Source organism: Papaver somniferum, chromosome 7 (genome assembly GCF_003573695.1).
Source record: "Papaver somniferum cultivar HN1 chromosome 7, ASM357369v1, whole genome shotgun sequence".
Classification (NCBI taxonomy): domain Eukaryota; kingdom Viridiplantae; phylum Streptophyta; class Magnoliopsida; order Ranunculales; family Papaveraceae; genus Papaver; species Papaver somniferum.
The window spans coordinates 34,544,610-34,567,266 of NC_039364.1; the positions used below are offsets into that span (position 1 = coordinate 34,544,610).

Consider the following 22,657-nt stretch of genomic DNA (forward strand, 5'->3'; position numbering starts at 1 on the left):
TCAGATCACACAACTACAAGAAAAGTAGTATCGGTCTGGCTTCACAATCCCAATGAAGTCTTTAAGTTGTTAACCTGGTTTAGAAGAAGAAACCAAAGGTTAAAGGAGAATCGACTCTAGCTTAGCACAACTAGTATCACACAGAATGTGTGGGGATTAGGTTTCCCAGTTGCTAGAATTCTCCCTTATATACACTTTCAAATCATGGTTTGCAATCAATGTTAGCTTAGTAACAAAGCATTCAATATTCACCGTTAGATGAAAACCTGATTAGATTCAAGCTAATATTTCTCAACTGTTAGATCGAAAACTTAGCTTGTCACACACAAATGAAATGTCCAATTTTGGGTTTATGAACCGTACCCAAACATTAACATTTGTTGGTTCAACAAGTCAACCAAATGGTTAGCCATATGATTACTTTCATATCAACCATATTCTTCTTCTCCATAACTAGTTCAAATGACTCAAATGAACTAGTTAGAGAGTTGTTCAATTGCTTAGATCTTATGTAACTACACAAGACACAATCGAGCAAAATCGGTTTGATTCACTCGAATCAGTTCATGAACTTTATAGCCACGGTTTGCAAAAGCATTCCTTAGTTTATTTAAACATTAGTTCAAGAACAACCGACTTTAGATATAACTTGCTCAAGTTCGCGGACTTAAGCTCATGGAAGGATTTCAAAAACTCCAGCAGAAATTCTTGGGTCGAGAACTTCCGCCAGTTCGCGGACTTAGTTCGCGGACTTGGCTCACGCCACTTCCATTTCTCTTGATCAACAAAGTTCGCAAACTTTGGTTCAAGGAATAAGGACTTATACATATATGTGTTTTCACAACAATGCTTATATCCTACCAATGGTTATATAATCTAAACTCTCATTTCAATCATTGAAACATTCTTAGAGGACAAATATAGCCGTTATTCACCGACCATTTTTCGTCAAAGCAATTTTTAAAGTGATTGAAACATAACATGAGTTTTGTCACTAGGTAAAGATGAATTCGGCTAAAGCGAAAGCTTACCAACACATATCTCGAGAAATAGATAGGCGAGATAAACTCGGCTCGAAATAGCAAATATGTATAATGAAAGTCTATATATCAATACGACTTTTGTCTCAAGAGAAGGAGATAGAATAGATAGACCTTTGAGTGACAGATAAGTTCAAGTCTCCACATACCTTTTAGTCGATGAAGATCCACCAGTTCCTTGAGTAGTCCTTCGTCTTGTATGATGATTGTCATGGAGTTCTTGATCTCAACTATACTTTATATCCTAGTCCGAGACCTTTAGCTATGTAGGCTAGAAATCAAGACTTATAGTTTTGATCACTAACATTGACAAACATGCTTGAGATAGCAACGCATGCGAGTTCGATCGAGCAATGTTCTAACAGTCACAAACTGGGGAATACTCATCAGGGTATTGGTCTGGCGGTTTACAACGTGCGGCGTGCAATACGCCCTTTACAAGAGAGTGTCATAAAAGTGAGGCGGTTAGTAATGGCAAGAAATAATGGTGAAACGTATCTTTCATTATGGAAACATCAATTCCAGGCGTTACTGGTAGGTCTATAAACAAGCCTACAATTACTAACTGCAAGTGCACAGTGTCTTATTGTGTATAGTGCAAATACAGGTCGATCCTCAAGGACAAGGTGGGTGTAGAGTTGATTCTAAATTCTTACTTAAACTGATTCAAAAGAAAGAGTAACACGAAGATGGGGTTTGCGTCGATACGACAAAGGTTATGAATGATTATACTACACAAACAAGATTAAAATGCAATTAGAAGGCACTAGGGCAGCCGAATCCACTGCTTAACCTGCGGTAGATAATTCAGTTATCGAAATTACTCTTGTCCTTGTAATGAACATCGGTGAAGATTCGAGTCTGCCGCATATTCAAGGTGATCTGAAGATGGATAATTAATCACAACTAAAGTATTCATCCTAAGCATTAATTGTCTAATTAAAGCACAACTAATCAAAAGATAAATCGATTCATTTAAGCATGAGTTGCAGCACAACAACATAGAATTGTTCCAACTACCTAGGTTGCATGTAACAAACAAGGTGAAAGTAATATGTTGTAGTACAAAGATTAAATCTACCCTTAAGCAATTAAGCACAACAAGAACAAATTCATAACCAAAATTATCTGATGTTAGATTAAGAGTTTCATCTAATCCCTAGCAAAGATGTTTAGAACATAATACAAAATGAAATTAAACCTAATTTACTACTGCTAGTTTCTCCGGCTAGTCAGGGCTTAACTTCAAAATATCACTGCCTCCCCTATTTATACAAAATCTTCAAGTCTAACAATCCCCCTAGTCAACAAATACAATCAGAAAATTAGGTATTTGATTTCTTGGAACTCACCAATGATACAAAGTCTTCAATCTGAACAATCACTTACAACGCCGCCTGAATTTTCCTCCCATGTCTCTACCTTGATTTTGACTTCATAACCGTACTTCTAATCAGTAGAGAGAAGAGAAGTTTTGAGAGTGATAGAGAGATGGTCTTGATTTGAAATGGTAATGGGCAGAGAGACAAAGAGACAGAAAGTGGCTGGTGAAATAGGGATAGAGAGGTCAGGGTTATCATATATATGATTGTCTTTTTTGTGTTTAGTTGACAGGGAAGGTGTGGTCGGTGGTGTAAGGGAGAAAGAGAAGCTAGAAAATTTGTTTCTGACCTTGGAAATGCCGATGATAAAATTCCCTAGGGCATGTTTGGGTGCTTTCCTTAGCTTAGGTATATGTGGATAAATGAAGTTCAAACTTGTTTCCTCATTTTCCAAACTGGGATTAAGTCCATATTTGGTCCATATTCTTTTTGATATGAGTTGATCCTTCTGTAGTCCACGTATTAGCTCCACTCTCTTTACTGTTACCACTCTGACCTCCAATCAACTGCTCACTTTATGATCCTCCTTATATTTATGAATCCTACAAATACAAAACATACACAAATATCAATATTTATAACAAAATAAAGATTATTGATACCTCGAGACGCAAAATACACAATGTGACTTAAAATAGGACATTAAAGCACTTGATATGTGATAAAAGACAACAAAATAATCTAGAAATATGAATTATTAGGCACCAATCAGTTACCCGTTACCGCTTTCTTCCACCATTCAATCGCTTCCACTTCCTACGAGACCAGGGTACGTTTTATTCCGACTTGTATAAATATGTCTCACCTATTTCCACCAAACAACAAGTTTTGGTCAGGAGAATAATACAACTTCCAGAAATCATCTGATAGCTTTCATCTAGCTAGCCAGTTCAACTTTCTGATACAAGTCACGAAACACCCACACTTCCGGAATCAACTATTCTGGTCTCACCACTTTCTTCGCTTCCCTCCCTAAGACCAACCCTTCACCTTCACTTTGTGACCGAAACAAGCCTGGAACGGCCATTTCTTGGTTTAGGCCAGGATTGTACAGATTGATCTCTCGAATCAAAAGTACTCCCGTGTAGTACATTGTTTTGGGTTTAGATTCATTTCTCAACCACACACCCGAAATTACTGAAATCAGCTGAAACGGTTTTCACCCACAAACAAGTACATCTACTATTTATTACTTATTTCGCTGATACTTCACCATTTGCATAGCCGCACGATCATCTTCCATTAATTACCGTTAGAAATTAAAATACGCGGCTCTCAATGGAGATAAGAAATCGAAGTGGGATCATAAGAAATTACAGGAAAACAACCAAATAATAAAACTATACGGATAACTCTTTTAATTTAAAAAGAGATCAACGAGCGTATGTTTGGGTAATATCAAGATATTCAGTTTATTTAAAATAAATGTACTAACCATTAATTCTTCCTGCACCAGCTTCAACGGAGCACGAGAAACCACCTAGAAGTAACAAGCATAAGAACAGAGCTATAACCATACGAGTAGTTGTGAAATTTGACACCAATTGTTTCTTTGAGGAGCTGTCCATTTTCATGTTTCTTTTCTTTTTTCACTGCTTAATTGATGCCATGCATTTACAATGAGATTATGCAAAACTTAAATAGGTTGGATTAAATATGATAGATTATTCGTTGATTTTATTCCTTAAAGGATTTCATGACTTAATTGATAATTGCATTAGCAGATTTTTCGTGATTTAGGTCATTAATATCCTCTAAAAAATACCAAGAGTCGACAGATATACTCAAGACCAAATTAAAATTAAGAGAAAGAGACTTGAAGTCTATGTATCATAATTTTTATTAGGAAAGCCAAGCATCTCCTCTAATTAGTTTTTTTTTTTTTGATGAAGCAATTCTCCACCACCATCAAAAACTATCTATTGATTATCAATTGTTACCATTAGGTTACCACCTATGTAAATGTTTGAACTCTTCAACTTTGTTGACTATCAAGCTAGATTTTCCTAAATCCACATTTTTTTAATAGATGTTTGAATTCTTCTTTTTCATATTCTTATGTATCAGAATGGTTTCTCCTCAACTTATTCTCTGCTATTTGATTTCTATTAGTATGTTTTGAAATGATTAATCTGTTTTTCGTTTGTTTTTCAAGTAGGAAATTTGTCATTTGGTTCAAAGTACGAAAAACTAGTTAATGTAGGGTACGACGGGAATCAAGGATTAACTGGAGATCCAGAAAATTTTAAAACATGGAAATGAGTTATAAATCCTCAACCTGATACATGTGGAGAATTTAAAGATAATAAATCTTCATTGTTTCCTCTCTATCTCTTTGGCTTTCTTCTTTCTTCTCTTGTTTTGTTCTTTTTTTATTTTCCTCCTCATTCGGTATATCACCAACACAAGCAATTAAGTGGTAAACAAAGAAAATAAATCCAATGGTGTATGTTTCTAGATATTCTTGTAAGCCATGCCACAATGATATATATTTCGAGCTACTTGCACAATATAGTAACGTGTAAAAAAATCTTTACAAAAATAAGAAAACAAAAATGCTACATTAATTACATAAACAAAAGGAAACAATGTATTTCCTGTTGATTTTTTTTCTCGAAGGCTTCAATATCTACACAGTCTCCAGCAATCACAAGCACAACCTAAACAAGCTTTGATTGGGCCGACGGAGAGCCCATAATAACTCGATATAGTATAACAATTAACCGATGACCAATTCGTTATAACACAGTCTAATTCCAATCATTATAACACAATATAATTCCAAGATCGCAGACCAGCTCGCTCTCGGTTGGACATATCATTCACAGATAGTGAAGATCAATCAGTTCAAATCATGAAGTCCAACAACCTCAATCATGGCACTTCACAACAGATCCTAGAAAATCGCCATAGAGTAGTATCTCATAATAAAATCTTTATTTCTCCACCCTGAAATCCGTTAGTTCTCATACAAGTGAGATACTCAAAATGTAGTCTGAAACTCGTACAATCAGATATAAAACACACATTCGATATAAATGCTAAATTATGCTTCAAATTGGCAGCAACAAATGCAATCTGAGTTCGAATTCGACTTGGAGGGTAATGTTGTGGAAAAATGTTCACAAACTCTGATCAATACTACTGAAAAGACGAGGGTACCCAAATATACCTCAATCTTAAACTTTTCCACCTATAAGTCCTTTCTCCGAAAGTGATTGTCTATGGACTGAGTCGAGACAATACAACTAATCGGTTCACACTTCGTGTGATCGTCTATGAATACGAGATCGAGACAATACGACAACAAGATAACTTGTGTGATTGACTATGGAGACAAGATCGAGACAATACAACAACGAAGTAGGTTTACTTGATAAAATGTTCGGACTTAACCAAACACAATAGGATTGCTATCAAGTAAATAGGAATTAACGTTTGTGTATTTTACTTCTAATTATAATAAAACAATTATAATTGCGGAAATAGAAAAGTAAAAGACACAACAAGATTTTGTTAACGAGAAAACCGAAAATGCAGAAAAACCCCGGGACCTTGTCCAGAATTGAATACTCTCAGGATTAAGCCGCTACACAAAATCTAAACCAACTTCGTATAGTTGAAACCAAGCAACTAAACCTATAGTTCACCTAGTTCCTTCTGTATCCCTACGCCTCCAACTTGCAATAAGTTACGCACCTGGAACAATTCCTTTGGTTCGTATTCCAAACAGTAAAGGAACAACAAATCTGTTTGGTAACAACTCTTTTCAAACAAGTGATATGAGTTTGACAAAAGGCTCTTCTGTTTATCCCAATAAACTCCTTTGTCAGGTCCTAAGATCTATCTTTTCAACAACTACCAAAGTAATTGTTAAGACTATGCTATCAATACTTTAGACTATGCGATCAATACTTTGAATCACAAAGAATTGTATTGATGCCGATCTACCAATCGATTTTGGGACGTTTTTCGGCCCAGTCGGTCTGTTTGCAGCCCCACCCACGAAAGACAAAGATTCAGTACTATCCATGTCTGCAACGATGTTTTTATCGGCCTTAGCTTAGCAAAGCACAAGTAATCTTGTCCGTTCACTAAAACCAAAGTCAAACCTTAAACTAGTTGATAGTCGTGGAACCCACCACTCCTTCCATCTTCCAAAGCAAGCTTTTACTCTATAAACATTCTTTTCTCTTCTTTTTTTGAATATAGATTCTTTTCTTTGTACTCAAAATTAAGAATCACAATGGAAACCGGAGAACCTTCAAGAACAGCGGACGAATCACCATGGGCAAAGCTTGGTTTGTTCTCTCCCCTTTGATTTGTCCTTGCTACATTGCATGATTAGATTAAAAAAAAGTGTCTTTTTTATTGTAGAGACACTTTTTCTTTTTTGGTTTGGCTTAATCTTTTGGGTATTGTCGATTCTCGGGGTATTCCTGTGTAATCTTATTGTTGTGAGACCCTTAATCTTACTGGTGGTGTTCTTTATATGATTGTTTTTGTCTAATTTTAAAGATTTTTGTTTTGGGGTTTTGCATAATCCATTACTCAAATTCTTGATATTTGTATTTTATCCCAATTGATAAAGTATGGTAATTGACTAATCAAGTATCTTAATTATGTGTTCGGTATACAAAAATAGTTCATTGAAACCTTAATTAGAGTTTTTATGATTCTTTTGTTTTGTGTAGTACCGTCCAACACGAAGTACTCAGATGTTGAGATAAGTTCAAAGGACATGGTGGTGTCTTCTGAAACGACATGCACTTCGGAAATCAAAAACGAATGGTGCAAAACTACTAGGAGTAGTGACTTATGTACAACAACTGTGCAAAATTTGAGGTGTGCACTGTGTTTAAGAAGTTCGATTGTAATATGGTTTTAAGTCTTTGTGTATATAAACGTATCTCTTTTGGTCGCGGCAACGTAGGATTGTTAACCTTCGTCTTTTTTCTTTTTATCAAGTTCGCATACTATTACTGTTGATGGGAATGTTCTGGCGAAAAATGGTACTACGGTCATCAAGTGTGGAAGTGAGATTGTTTCAGGCCCGGATGCTGAAGGTGAGCTCTTGTTTATAGATATAGATTTCTATCAAGGGTAATGAAGTATTCGAACACTTAAAACATTAGGCTTTGGATAAATTGGCTTCATTTATGGTGTCCTATTGCTATTTTTGTAAATGGACCCCAGTGACTCGAGACTAGGCTATCGCTCTGAATGAGAATATACTGTCTTAATAAGCTGCTTAGCGCTTGAAATATGACCTAGAGCACTAAGACAGTAAGACTTACACTCTGTCTTTTTCTTATCCGTCCGACTAAGTCCGCCTTGTTGTTTAGCCCCAACAAATTTACCCATGGTTAGAATATTTTGAATTTGGATACGTTGGGAATGTTAACCATATGTCTTCTGGGTAATCCCGTGGTTATGTTAAATTATCTAACTGAATTTTGTTTTTCATAACGTAAATTCCTTGTATCGCGAGCTGTCTCTTATTTGTTGGGAAATTATGTGTCTCCCTTCTAACTTGGTACCAGTAGAAAGGTTTGTTGGATAACTTTCTTGAGGGGACAAAAATCAATATAATCATAAACAATGTGGTTGAAACATTAAGATAATGTAGAACAACCACACACTCTTTGGTTTTGCTCTTTTTACCTTTGTTTAAAGTTTCTTAAGATTCAGTTGTGTTATCCAATTTACCTTTTGTTATTTGCTACATCATGTTTGCGGCTAATGTGTCATTTAATTGTTTTTTGTAGGGTACTTGACTTACAGATTCAAATTGATTCCATCTCCAGAAAACTGCGAGAAGTTAAAGGTGACAGCATAATTGCATCCAAGGATTTAAACTATCTTTTGAAAAAATGAAAGAGACTTACCGATTCTGTTTGTTTATCTTTGCCAGATATCTGTAGATGCTGAGCATGCAAAATGATGTATTTGCCTGAACATATGGCATGATGTTGTAACTGCTGCCCCTTGTCTTCACAACTTTTGGTACGTTTTAAATCGTCTTTGACATCATTTGCAGTTTGATTTCTGTGAAATCTAATACCATCTTTTCTTGTTTCCTTTGTTCTAGCAATGGGTGCTTCTCTGAGTGGCTAAGAAGGTCTCTTGAGAAACACCCTAGAGTTCTCTGTCCCCAATGTCGTGGAACTGTACAATTTGTAGGTAGAAACCACTTTTTGCATAACATCGAGGAGGTAAATTCTTACTAGTCTTCTATGTAAGAGTTGTTGACAACATGTTGGTTTGTAGACATGTTTTAAGTACATAGACAACATATTTAGTCATCTTTATTGTACGAGGCGAGGATGCCACTTACATACTAAAGGATGTATTAACTCAGTCAGTTTTGGTTTGAGTTTGTAGGAAATACTACAAGCTGACTCTTCACTAAGACGTAGCAGTGATGAAATCGCCCTGTTGAATAAATGTGCGACCATTAAATCAAATCTTGTAAGTACATCCCTTAACTCTAACACTTCTTAACATTCTTCCTTTTTCCTTTGCATGTTGTGCTATCGTCGCTTTTTATAGAGAACTTGTGGAAATACATTAATTCTCCTATGACCACTAGATCACCCACAAATGAAAATAGTACATTGTGTGTGAACAGAAGAAACCAATGATAAAACATGAAGTTATATTCTTGCCGAATTCCAGTTGACATTTGATTCAGATATTGTGTGTTTAATATAAATTGTTTTAAGGAAAGGATAACTTGGGGTCAGTTGAATTAACAGAACTGAAGCATACCAAGTCTGATTCTTGCTGTAATACTGAATTTTTGTAATGCTGCTTACCGAGGCACCTCAATACTTTTGTTTTCAGTTCAATATTCGTTTTTCTATTTGTTTTTTTTTTCCTTTCTATTTTCTATAATTCTTTTGTCTGTAACTTGTTCAGGTCATTAATTCAGCTAAAAAGTCGAGGCGGAAAAGACCACATTCACCATCACCGACCGAGGAAAATGAAGCTGCAGATATTTCGTGTCCTCAATGTGGTAATGTCAATTTCATAAAAATTCGTTTTCTACACATCTTGTGTCATTTGATAATGTAACCCAAAACTAAAGAAAAAAAAACAATAGAAGATAGATAAACCCCCAAAATTAAAGGAAAAAAAACATTGGAGAGGGAAAAACTAAAGAGTTAGGCCTGGGTTATAAGTCATGCATGGAGATTGCACCATCACATGGGATTCTCTTTTTATGGAATAAAATTCACATGGAATGCAGCCGCTGACTTCTTGAAGTCTTAATTAAGCTTGCCAAACTAGTGAATAAACTTTATGCTAAAGAGACAAACATCACTTGGTTTACTTACGCGCACTTGCTAGTCCTAAGTCTTTTTTTTATCCACATTGTCTATATGACAAACCTGTTCGTTCATCTTTTCTATTTTGTGACCATTTTGGAATGTGTGTATATTTAACAATGAACAGGTACTGGGTTTGGTGGGTTCCAATGCAACGGAACTACAGCTCATTTGCAATGCCATGTATGTGGGGGGATGATGCCATCAAGAACTAACACTAGTGTACCTCAACATTGTAAGTTCTATTAATCCTTCTTATGTTTCTTCTTAATAGCATTGGAGATTTTTTTTTTCTTTTGAATTTAGATCTTATATTTCGATGCACTGCTATTTTTAATCTTTTCTTTTATCTCTTGCAGGTCTAGGTTGCGATAGAGCATATTGTGGGGCATATTGGCTGTCTCAAGGGGTGCCTACAAGTAATTCTCATACTGTCTGCAGTCCAGAGACCTTCAAACCAGTATGTAATTGTTTCTAAAACTCCGTAGCTTGTTGTAAGCAAAGTTCCTGAATTTTAGTTTCAGTTTTGTGCTAGAATTTTGTCTTTGATCAAGTAAACGACAATATTTATTGTTGAGTTCCCGGTTTACTTTGGTTAAGATATAAAAAGACCAACCATGGGTCTTCAAGATATCTAGGTAATATACTCAATTTAAAACAAGGATGTTTATGTTCTGTAACTAGTGTGTATTTGAAAACGGTCTTTAAAATGTCGTCCTAGTAGAACAGTCTACACCAAGAGGCTCTTAGCTTCTATCAATTAATCCTCGTTAACATTATATTTGATCAAACACTCCTTTTCAATTTTTACAGTAATATCTGAAAGACATCTTCATGCAAATAATGTTCCTATACCGTGCCATTATCGTTTTCTGAAGTATTGGAGTTGGTTATTTTTGCAGATATCAGAATATACCATTTCAGATATGCCAGCCTTGACACATGAAAATAATCGATTTGAGAGAGATGTATGGATGCAAACATTTCCTTATGTAGTTATTTCTAGATTGGTTGACTTTCTTTTACTCCTTACAATTTTGCAATGTACATATCTTGTCATTTAGATCACGGAGAGGTGCATCAGACAGTCTGGGAGGACATTGCAGGATGTTATTTCAGAATGGATCGCAACATTCAATAGTAGAAATATTGGTAATCTTGATAAACATAGTGTCTTTCTCTTTAGCATAAGTAAGATAACAATGTGTCTAATGCACACACGGAGTCGTTGGTATGCAAGCAAGTGTTATTGGGAAGGCAAACAATTATATGCATGCATTCCTCTCTCTATGATATGCTGCCATGGTTTTCTTTCCATGTTAGCATGATTAGAAACATGGACACTGTTTCCTGATTGGTGACAGTGAATCTGTTTTCTCCAAAATTATAACGTTGATATACATTTTTTACTCCCTTTGCAGACCGATCAAGATTGCAACTGAACCATGCAGAGATGATAACTGCTGGGACACATCTTTGCAAGTAAGTTACAATGCCGCATCATGTACAGTTTAACTATTGGGTAATAAAAATTGAACATGGAATTTATTACTTGATTACCAACCTTTAAATTTAGGGCTATTAAGTTACATTGTGGCACGTTTCATTGGGTTAATATCAGAGGATGTAAACCAACTTTACATTTGTTATTTGTCTCTTGAAGAAGAGGTTCTCATTGTTATGAATATCATTCCTATTTGGATGCAGGGACTGTTATGACAAATTGGTCTCCTTTCTATTGTATTGGTATCGAGTTACTACACTCAAACACGTAAGTATTTTCCAAGGGAAAAAAGTGTTATCAACTGCAATTTCATTTGTTTTTCCCCCTGATTCTGGTTTTGTAATTGTACTTGAGGTGTTAATGCCGGTGACCAAATTTCTCAGCAATTACCTGGTTAATTTGATTGTGGGTTTGCTCACTCCATGATAAAGTTGGTTAATAAATCGTAACCTGACCGACTTCTTCTGAATGCTTTTATTTTTGTGAAATTTGTTTTCAGACCTTACCACCTGATGCATCTACAAGGGAAGATTGCTGGTACGGATATTCATGCCGGACACAGCATCACAGTGAAGATCATGCTCGGAAAAGAAATCATGTGTGTCGTCCAACTTAGTGTTAGTTGTATAAATTCACTGGCAGGTTAATTTTTTCTTCTTTTTTTTGATAGATAAGATATGAAACGAGCCATCGCTGAGGATTAGCCGCTGTAGGCCGTTGCTGTATAATTTTATACAATTATTTTTGTTCATGATGTGACAAAATATCTAGTGTGCAAACCTTACAGTAGAATAGCATACTTTTGACTGGAAAGATTACTTGTTCATAATTTTAGTTTATCAGATGGTGTTTAAAATTAGCACATTAGAAATGAGTTGGTCTAGGTTAAGAAATTCACCAATCTTGGTTAAACAACGAATCCTGCAAATTTGGCACATCAGCTTTGTTTTTCTGTCAACTGAAGTCCCTAACATGAAACATTAAAGATGCTTGGAAATTTTGAACATATCACGCCTACTGCTTACACTTGAATACTTTCAGGCTAGATTAAGCAGCATCCAATTATTCGTTATAACAAATGATGTAAACTACTTCAGCCTCTTCTAAATGAGAATTACTACGTCTGAAGTAAACAACATTCATCAAATCTTTCGTATATGAAAAGCGAGATGCCTGTCACAGAAGATGTTATTCTACACAAAAACCAGTTTTTTTCAAACCAACCCCTACAAAAATAGAAATTGCGAAAGAATATTTGTGTAAGACTAATTAAACTTAAAACTAACAAACATCTCACACTTTTTTTTTTCTGCCTTCCTATTTTCTCTCTTTCTTTTCCTCTCATTTCTTTCCAGTTATCTTCCTTTTTTCCTCTCAGCAAGTCCATGAGCTTGATCTCTTAAGCACTGGCTTCATCTGTTTGTCTTCTTCTAAAGAAACCATACCCAAATGAGATGGATCTTCCAACATCATTTTTGCCACCAAATATCCAGCAATAGACCATGTCTGCATCTTCCTTGCTTGTTTTCCAACATATCTTCCGAGTTTCCCGTCATAATATTCTGGCCAACCATCTTTAGCCATTCGACTCTCAGTTAGATCAATCGCTCGTCTGGCAATTTGAGGCCTTCCCGTTTTGATACATGCAGCCGTTAACATCCACAAAAGCACTGTCATGATAGGGGGAATAACACAACATGAAAAAGAACACATCAGTTTAACAATTACTCATGTAGAAAGGTACCGAAGTTTCAGAGAGTTGCAAGATGGACTAACCTGGCCATGATCCACCATTGTGGTAACTCCATCTGGTATTCTTGGGATCGCAACCTGTTACTATCCTCCATTCATGGCTCTCAATAGCTGGATAGCATATTTTTAGAGGCATCTCGCCAACCAGCTCTTCCCAGCGCTCTTCAATAAGATCCATTATTGCCATGGACTGCTCAGGAGTTGCAAGAGAAGATAAAATGGCAACACAGTTACCTAGGACAAACCAACGGAAATCCATCCTAGCAGGACTCACATTTCCAATAAAATATCCACCACGAGTTGGCATAAAATCAAACACCCACTCTGGAATTGAATCGGGGATAACATTAAATTTGTTAACTGCTGTGTGAGAATACTCCTCAGTTTTGTAACGATATATGTCATTAAGCTGCTGGAAATCAAGCCAGAAGTAACTACGCATGTGAAAACTTAAAGCATGCAAACGCTTCACAATTCGCTCCACCATTTCTTTTCCTTCTGCATCATGTTTAAGCAAGGTCAACGCACACCTCAAGGCCATGAAGAAGAGCGCTTGAATTTCGATAGGATAACCATAAATTCCCTGTGAAAAGTGAGTTAGCATCAAAAGAAACAAAACTAAAACATGTAAATACAAGTCAAAAACCAGAAAATAAGATGGGCTCATGGGCCTAAAATTTTAAGATCCAACTTTGCAGAGAGGCTGCAACAGGTAAACATTTAGTGAGTACTCTTTGAAAGGAATATACCACCCAACTGCTGCACGGGTCCCAAACACCATCCTACAGATTTCAAGTAGTTCCGTAATGATCCTACACTTAAGGAAATCTAAGACCTTCAAACTGGGGAGTCCATAGAAGTCATTTCCCAAACCTCTAAGATACATTCAAATCAATGACTTTGCATCAAGCACCAATAAATACTACGTATGACTTAATGATAGCAGGAAGAAATCGAGTAGACAAATAATTATTTATTTATTTTGAGGACGTGAGATGGAAACTTTACCAACAATTCCATGCAAGTCAAAGATGCATGTTAATAGAAAGCCATTTAGTTACTGGTGGAGGAAAACAGTGTTAGAAATTCAAGCAAAAGCTGCTTAGTGAAAATCATTACAGATCTCCACTGAAAACTAGTGAACTCAGCAACTCCTTATACCACATTCATACCTCTAAACCATTGTACTAGTTTCATTTAGCCAAAAAGAAGATTAGCAATGTATGAGAGCAGTCTTTGAAAAAAAAGGTGGAAACATGAAGTTAAACCTGACGCATGAGAGGTTTGCGGATAGACATGTGTAGGGGAACATAGATAAAGGATGGTGAATAATGTTATGCAAATCTAGTTGAGGATGAAGGAAATTTGTGAGACCTTCAAATATCATACTAGACTATGACTGTTATATGACAGCCAGCTCAAAGGTTGCCATTTTGATTCAGGATTATAAACACAATCGAAGATGGACTGAAATGTATAGAACCACAAGATAAGAGATGAGAACAAAGAAAAAACAGACTCCGAGTATTTCTAAGATATTCCTCGTAGTTTATTTCCGTTAAATATCCAACTACGGTGGCAAACTTACTCTTTTTTCGATAAACATAATAACAGACCGCACTTATAGAAGTACACGCTGGAACTTTTATAATATTTTTTAGCCAATCAGGAAATATTGTAAAGAAATTATTTTCTAACTAAAATTTTAATTAGGTTGACACGTGAAAGACTTGTCTTTAAATGTGTTCACTAGCCAGGGAACCAACGAGGTAAATGAGTTGGTCAAACTGATCAGAGGTTGCATAAACTATGAATGAGCCAAAAAAGAAAAAATTAAAAAAATGAAATACATATTGGAACATAAAAGGATACTCTTACTTGTTACAAACTAGTGAATTTTGAAGAAATCAACAAGTTAATAGTGACTTTGCATTTATCCGCACGAACGAGAACCACTTTCATGGACTTTCAGAATTGGGAATCTATGGGAATATATTTGGTCAAAATACATCAAAGTGCATGCCTGAACACCTAGGATCTCTTAAAGCCACGTTCATATTAAAAAGAAGACTCTGGACTTTTAAAGTTTTGTTTTTATTTAGCTTGTTTTCAATCTAATAAGCACATATGAGCTGTATTTGCAAGCAAGATAATTAGGAAAGTATTCGTAAATAGGATAACGACAATCTTACCATTCTCCGATCAATCATGGAGCATCCATCTGCGCAGAGCAAGGTTGGAAACGTGTCAAATCCCTCTGACAAACACAAAGCAAGTATAAGCCTCATACCCTTCTGACACTCATCTGTTTCTGCCAAAGACATATCCCCAGTGGACTTTGTATATGCACGAAGCAGAATAATCCACCAAAAACCAGAATCAACAGGAGCAACTCTTCCAATTGCACTCTCACCAAAATCTGCGATTAAAGTATCTGTTTTCCTAATAGGATCATGGAGAACTTTAAAACTCGCCGGCATCGCACCTTCTCCAAGCTTAAACCGATCAATTCTTTTCTCCCATCCTTGAAGGTGAAGAGTCTTTAATAAGAAATTCTTTACTATTTCTGGCTCACCATTCATTAAGAAGGCCAGAGCACTCGGCACAAAATCACGAACGAAGACCTATTTAAAACATTAAAAACTAATAAATTAGTTATCTTAATCCCAAGTTATTTTGAATTTAACAAGTAAATGAAGTATTAATAACAACGAACGAATGTTCACCTGATCATAGTTGAGAACTTCCTCTGATTGGTGATCATAAGCAGCAATTGTTCCAACCGGTTGACCCCGGAAGAAAACCAATGATCGCCTGAGAGCATCCCAAGCTTCAGAAACCATCGGATGAGGCTCAAATGAATTGCGAGCCGAGGATGCGGGGGTGTCGAAAGCAGAACGTGCACCAGGAGAACATGTTTCAAGGTCTAGTCCTCTACTAAGTCCAATAGACAATTCACTAAGAGACCTCTCATCAAATGATCTCTTTCTTTCAATGTTCAATGGTCTTGGTTTATCAAGAAGCTTTGAGAAATCATAATCATCGATTTCGGAAGCCGAACAGTGTGAATTTACACTTCTTAAGCTACTCAAATTGTAATCCTTATTTCCATCCATACCTCTCCTCTCTCCCCCTACTCTTTCTCTCTCTCTCTAAATCACTACTCTTCTCTTTACTGCTCCTCCTCCTATCCGAAGTAGAGCTTAACAGGGATCTACAATTCAACAAAGCTTAATGAGTAATGTAAATATTTCCTTAATTTCTATAATAAAAACAACTATTAAGGTAACAAAACTAATTAAAAGATAAGGATAAGAAAAATAAAATTTTAATTTAGATCTTTATTACAAGACACTATTTAAGTATATTATACAATTAACAACTCATTATCATCTTAATTAACTAAAAATTTCCAAAAAAAAAAAAGTTTCAGCTAAGTAATAGATCAAGTTTGATCTAGAAAACAGAAGAAATATAAATCAGATCTGGCAAACGATACGAAAATGAGTCTAAAAACGGTTTAATAAATGGTAAGAGAAGAGATTACACACCTTGTTGAAATAAGAGAAGAATGGTTATTCCGGTGGAATCAACGGTAAGATCCCGATGAGTTAGCCGGAAATCACACTAATGTTTGTTGTTTAAGAGAGAGAAAGAAAGGAAAAAGTGAGCATGAGTTCAGAAAGTGGTATAAATAGTTGAAGGAGGTTACAGTAGAAGATTCCCTTTCTTTGAAAGAAGAAACAAAAAGTACATCAAGCTGGTGGAAGAAGAGTTTCACTGGGTTATTTATCAATTATCATCGGTTATAACACGAGGAAGGTGGAGTTACCAGCCCCCTGCTGCTGCTGGTAATAATAACCCTCGCCTCTTTCCTACGTGGAACGAAACGACAGAAAACCCCTTGTTCCCTCTCTTTAATTAAACTACAAGAAATGAAACAATATGTACTCCGTACGTTATACTAAATACTTTGTTAAATGCGCATTATCAGTGCTCACAATTTTATTTTTTATAGCCGAACTAAATTCCGTTTCTCAATTAACAAATATGCCGTCATCTGCAATGTTGGTGTGTGTCTGAGTGTTCTGAATCTTCGAAATGGTTAAAGCTGGACGAATTCATGTTACTCGGTGAGAGATTGCAGCGAGTCGCAATGATCACCGCTGTAGTGGCGTGAAAAGAGCACATTTGCGTTACATAGTCGCATTCGTATTTTTCTGATTGAATTATTTTAGAACCTAAGCTGTAAGTGTCATTGACAAGTAGGTCTGAGCATTTCAAACCTGAACTTTGAGAATGGAAGATGGTTCGTTTGGAGATTAAATTAAAAGCACCTAACAAGCCGTTTGGCCAATCCATTAGCGAGCTATTGCATGGGACATGTCTGTCTCTTCTTAAAAACAAATAATGTACGAGAGAAATCATTGTTGCAAGTTGGGCACAAATAATTTTTGTAGCTTTGTCTATTGTGATTCCCAAGGAGGACCTCTTGGTCGAGTAAATTAATATTGGTTTAGAGATTTATAATAATGATTTTATTGTCGAGGAAGTACACATTTTTTTATTCTTTTTATGATTCCGTAATCTTCATCTTAAGATTCCTGCATTTGACTTGCTTTGATTCTCAAAATAATAATACAAGCAAAGAAAAAAGGGGACGGAAAGTGTTGCTTCAGCCCTGTTTTCTGCTAAACTTCAGCGTAAACCAGCAGTTTAAAAGAAAACTAGGTGCGCACTTTTCTAATTATCAGCTGCCCTCTCCTTCTCGTACCCAAATTCGTGGCATGAGGAGGGACAGAAAAAACATTATTTAAGAGGATTCAGGTATTATGCAATTTATCAAAGTAGGCAGGTTGTTTGTCCTTGCCGCTTAATGTTGGCATGAATTTATCAGAATGTACATGCGGGTGATTGTTTGTATTTGCAAATGAATTTCATTTTTGATCACTTTGGTAAAATGAATTACTGTTTTGCTTCACTCCTGAATAATAGCAAAATATGTGACTTTACCTATGAGAAAAAGAAGACAAAACAAATGAGAAAGAAAAAAAAAAAGTATATTGTTACGCGATAAAAATTCTTATAAGTATAAAATAAAAATATGAAAATCACATCTCAGAAGAGTGTTTAGAAACAACATAAATTGCCAAATTATGAGCCAAGCCACATCTTTTCGATAAAGCTGAACTGACTTGTACCTAGCGAAGTTTTCGCTAATTCGGTTGATGGAATATTTGATACGCCAAGGAAAATCAGAAGTTCAAACCTCAACGTGTTAATAACAATGATATGAAACTCTTTGCTAGCAACAAGGTTACCTCGAAATTGTGAGATATTATTCCTGATAATTGCAATATTCGGACCAGCAAACCATCAAAGTTAATTTTGTTCTTGCTAGGAGGAAGAGGTTTTCATGTAAAGTTTTTGAAACAACTATGCTACTTAAACATCGATTTCAGACAGCTTTAGTAGCTAGCTCCATATGTGGCAGACACCTGGATTAAAAACAAAACCGAGAATTGAAAACCTTAAATTGACGATTTTAGAGATTTCCTAAAAACAATTAATTTATTCAATCGAAACCTTCTCTATTTATTATTAGAAATATATCTCACTCTCTTGTTTCTCAAATCGAAACTATGAAACGTATCAGTTTACGCAGTGTTACATTCTTCTTTAGGATGGTACTATTTACCCTAATCAATATGGTACACGCCGAGATGAATGCATTGATTCTTAAGTAATATGTTCATATTTATACAACAATATCTACCCAAATTTTTCTAGATTTTGTATTTCAACATATACAACTTCAATGCTCATTTTTATGTACAAGCATTGCAATCAGAAAAAGAAAAAAGAGATTTATAATGATTTTTCAAAATTCATGATTCCTAAACAAATATCGATAACATATTACTAGAGCTCCATATGAGATATGTGATTGTATAAAACAATATGAAATTTTGAGATGAGTTTTCAGCATAAAAAGGTTAAACATGCATCTTAGATTTCGTTCATCAATACATTATCTTTACCAGGACTTTTGGATTTAAGAAAACACACAAACGAAAATCACAACATGAAAATTATTACCAAAATTTCTCTACATACTCCCCATTGTTTGATTGTATCCTCAATGGCATTTTGATAATTTGGGTTTTAATTTCTGCAATGGGATGTAATTTAAAATTTAAGTATTTCTAGCACAAAAGTAGTTGGATCAAATTAGAACGACATACTTGGTAACTTGAAAAAGTGGGGGTACAACAACCATACCCAATATTTCGCTTAGCAATCTGTATGAACAAACTCCAAGATATTATCTAGAGAATCAACTAGACAGTCAGACTCAATCTACATAAAAAGTATATCAAAGAGTTTATATCTCAATCTCTCGATTTGATATATACTCAAGCAAATAGAAATTTTCGAGTCTTTATCAAACATTAGAGAGATAACTTGGATGGTACCACATACCAATATCCAAGTATCAATCTATTTAAATCAACAACCAAAAGGAAGGATTTCTAATTGATTGAACAACGCACAACCTGTGATATTTCAATTATATAACAAAATATAATGCGGAAAAGAAATAACACAGACACCAGAATTTTGTTAACGAGGAAATCGCAAATGCAGAAAAACCCCGCGACCTAGTCCAGATTGAACACACATTGTATTAAGCCGCTACAGACACTAGCCTACTCCAAATTAACTTCTGCCTGGACTGTAGTTGAACCCCAATCAATCTCACACTGATCCAAGGTACAGTTATGCTCCTACCTCTCTGATCCCATCAGGATACTACGTACTTGATTCCCTTAGATGATCTCACCCACAACTAAGAGTTGCTACGACCCAAAGTCGAAGACTTTAATAAAAAAATCTGTATCAGACAGAAAATTCTACGGTAATAGATAAATCCGTCTCCCACGAATATACCTACGAGTTTTGTTCCGTATTTTGATAAATCAAGGTGAACAAGAACCAATTGATAAACCGGACTTATATTCCCAAAGAACAGCCTAGTATTATCAATCACCTCACAATAATTCTAATCGACGCAGCGAAAAAAAAAATATTGTGGAATCACAAACGATGAGACGAAGTGTTTGTGATTTCTTTTATATCTTGCCTATCGGAGATATCAATCTCAAGCCAATTATTACAATTGTACTCGTACGATAGAAACAACAAGATCATATCATACAACTACGAGAAAGTAGTATCGGTATGGCTTCACAATCCCAATGAAGTCTTTAAGTCGTTAACCTGGTTTAGAAGAAGAAACCAAAGGTTAAAGGAGAATCGACTCTAGCTTACTACAACTAGTATCACACAGAAGGTGTGGGGATTAGGTTTCTCATTTGCTAGAGTTCTCCCTTATATGGTCTTTCAAATCAGGGTTTGCAATCAATGTTAGCTTGGTAACAACGGATTCAATATTCACCGTTAGATGAAAACCTGATTTAGATTCAAGCTAATATCTTTCAACCGCTAGATCGAAAACTAGCTTGTTACACACAAATAAAATGCACGTTTCTAGGCTTGTGTAACCGTACCCAAACTTGTACATTTGTTGGTTCAACAATAGTCAACCAAATGGTTAGCCATATGATCACTTTCATATCAACCATATTCTTCTTCACCATAAATAGTTCAAGTGACTCAAATGAACTAGTTAGAGAGTTGTTCAATTGCAAGGAAATCTTATGTAACTACACAAGACACAATCGAAGCAAAAACGATTTGATTCACTCGAATCGGTTCATGAACTATATAGCCACGGTTTGCATTTGCATTCCTTGGCTTATATAAGAATAAGTTCACAAACATCATTTTTAGAGATAACCTACTCAAGTTCGCGGACTGGGTTTGCGGACTTGGATCACGCCACCATGCCGGTTCTCTTGATCAACAAAGTTCGCAAACTTCGGTTCAAGGAATAAGGACTTATACATATATGTGTTTCCACGATAATGCTTATATCCTCCAATGGTTATATAATCTAAACTCTCATTTCAATCATTGGAACAGTTTTAGAGGATGTTGATATTCTATAGTTGTTATTCACAAACTATTTTTCGTCAAAGTAAGCAATTTCCAAAGTGATTGAAACTTGTCATGACTTTCGTCACTAGGTAAAGATGAAATTGGTTAAAGCGAAAGCTTACCAACACATATTTCGAGAAATAGATAGGCGAGATAAACTCGGCTCGAATAGCGAATGTGTATAATCTAAGTTTATATAACAAAACGGCTTTTGTCTCAAGATAGGAGATAAATATACTTTTGAGTGATAGATAAGTTCAAGTCTCCACATACCTTTTAGTCGATAAAGATCCACCGGTTCCTTGATTAGTCCTTCGTCTTGTATGATGATTGCCATGGAGTTCTTGAGCTCAACTACACTTTCTATCTTAGTCCGAGACCTTAGCTATCGTAGACTAGAAATCAAGACTTATAGTTTTGATCACTAACATTGACAAACATGCTTGAGATAGCAACGCATGTGAGTTCGACCGAGCAATGCTCTAATAATCTCCCCATTTGTCAATTTTAGTGCCAAAACTATCAATACATATGGAATACAAAAAAATAGATAAATTAACTTTTGTAGCTCCTATTTCATACGCCTAATCTTCAACATTACTTGAAATCTTAGTCACTTCCAAGTACTCCAATGATCCCAAAGGTTGTAAGTTCAACATCATCGTTGTTGAAAATCCATAGCTATAACAACGAGACAACAAGAGTTCTCAATCATTGTTATACAGTGTCATAGTATCATTACACAACGTCAAAGTTCAATTGTATCACAACTTCAACAACAATACTATGGTGATATGTATCATTTCTCCTTAGTCAATACTCCATCTCACATGGAAACCACTCCCCCTTACATAATGATCCGAAAACCATATGTATTTGTAGTGTGAACTACATATTAATTCTCCCCATTTTTGTTAATAAAATTGGCAAAGGTACAAGAACGGGATCCTAAGGAAATTTCCGAAATAGACATTTCTTGACCAAAAGAAAACAAAAATATATCATCTTATTTAGATGCAATCATAAATCCGAAGCTAAATGCATTCATCAAGGAGTTTGTAAAGATACAAGATAACCCCTATATATTCCACAGCCGCACTCCCTACAATGATTTGGAAATTAAGCACAAGTTCAATTAAGAACTCTCTCCCATAAAATGTCATTCCCGAAAGAACAACAAGAGCGACCTTAATTTCGAAAGAAAAGAAGGATTTCTTTGGGCATAACAAATCTCATACAAGTATGAATTTGAATCCAAAAATATTCAATTAAACGAACCACAAGAGAACCCAGGATTAATTTAATCGAGAAATGCTCAACATAAGTGAACTTATGGAGACTTAAAAACATACAATTAGATTAATCACAAGAGAACCCATAATTAATCTATTCGAAATACACAACCAAACTAATCAATTTAATTGGTCATGCTCGACATAAGAAAACTTACGGAGCAACAACTAAATAACCAAACAAGATGATTAATTTAGTTGAATATGCTCGACATAAAGTACCTCACGGAACAACAACATAGATAATCATAAAAATAATCAACTTGGTCATTTTATGCTCAACATAAGACACTTT

General features: G+C 35.4%; 1 protein-coding gene and 1 pseudogene across 1 annotated transcript; one reads left to right on the forward strand and one right to left on the reverse strand.

The window, feature by feature from the left end:
- The first annotated feature begins 6,644 nt into the window (after positions 1 to 6,644).
- Positions 6,645 to 12,086, forward strand: LOC113292571 (annotated as a pseudogene).
- Positions 12,087 to 12,342: 256 nt separating this feature from the next.
- On the reverse strand, positions 12,343 to 16,832 carry LOC113296948 (probable alkaline/neutral invertase D). Its single transcript, XM_026545320.1, has 5 exons — positions 16,561 to 16,832; positions 15,736 to 16,223; positions 15,202 to 15,633; positions 13,034 to 13,592; positions 12,343 to 12,927 (listed from the first exon to the last, which is right to left on the reverse strand). The coding sequence occupies exons 2-5, from the start codon at positions 16,123 to 16,125 to the stop codon at positions 12,632 to 12,634; spliced, it is 1,677 nt and encodes a 558-aa protein (XP_026401105.1). The 5' UTR covers positions 16,126 to 16,223; positions 16,561 to 16,832; the 3' UTR covers positions 12,343 to 12,631.
- Between the last annotated feature and the right edge of the window lie 5,825 nt (positions 16,833 to 22,657).

Excerpts from the sequence above, each read along its gene's own strand:
- LOC113296948 (XM_026545320.1), bottom strand. The coding sequence starts at position 16,125 with ATGGATGGAAATAAGGATTACAATTTGAGTAGCTTAAGAAGTGTAAAT. Across the intron at positions 15,634-15,735 it reads AAGTTCTCAACTATGATCAG|GTCTTCGTTCGTGATTTTGT; the intron begins GTGAACATTCGT and ends TGTTTTAAATAG. Across the intron at positions 12,928-13,033 it reads CAATGGTGGATCATGGCCAG|TGCTTTTGTGGATGTTAACG; the intron begins GTTAGTCCATCT and ends CTATCATGACAG.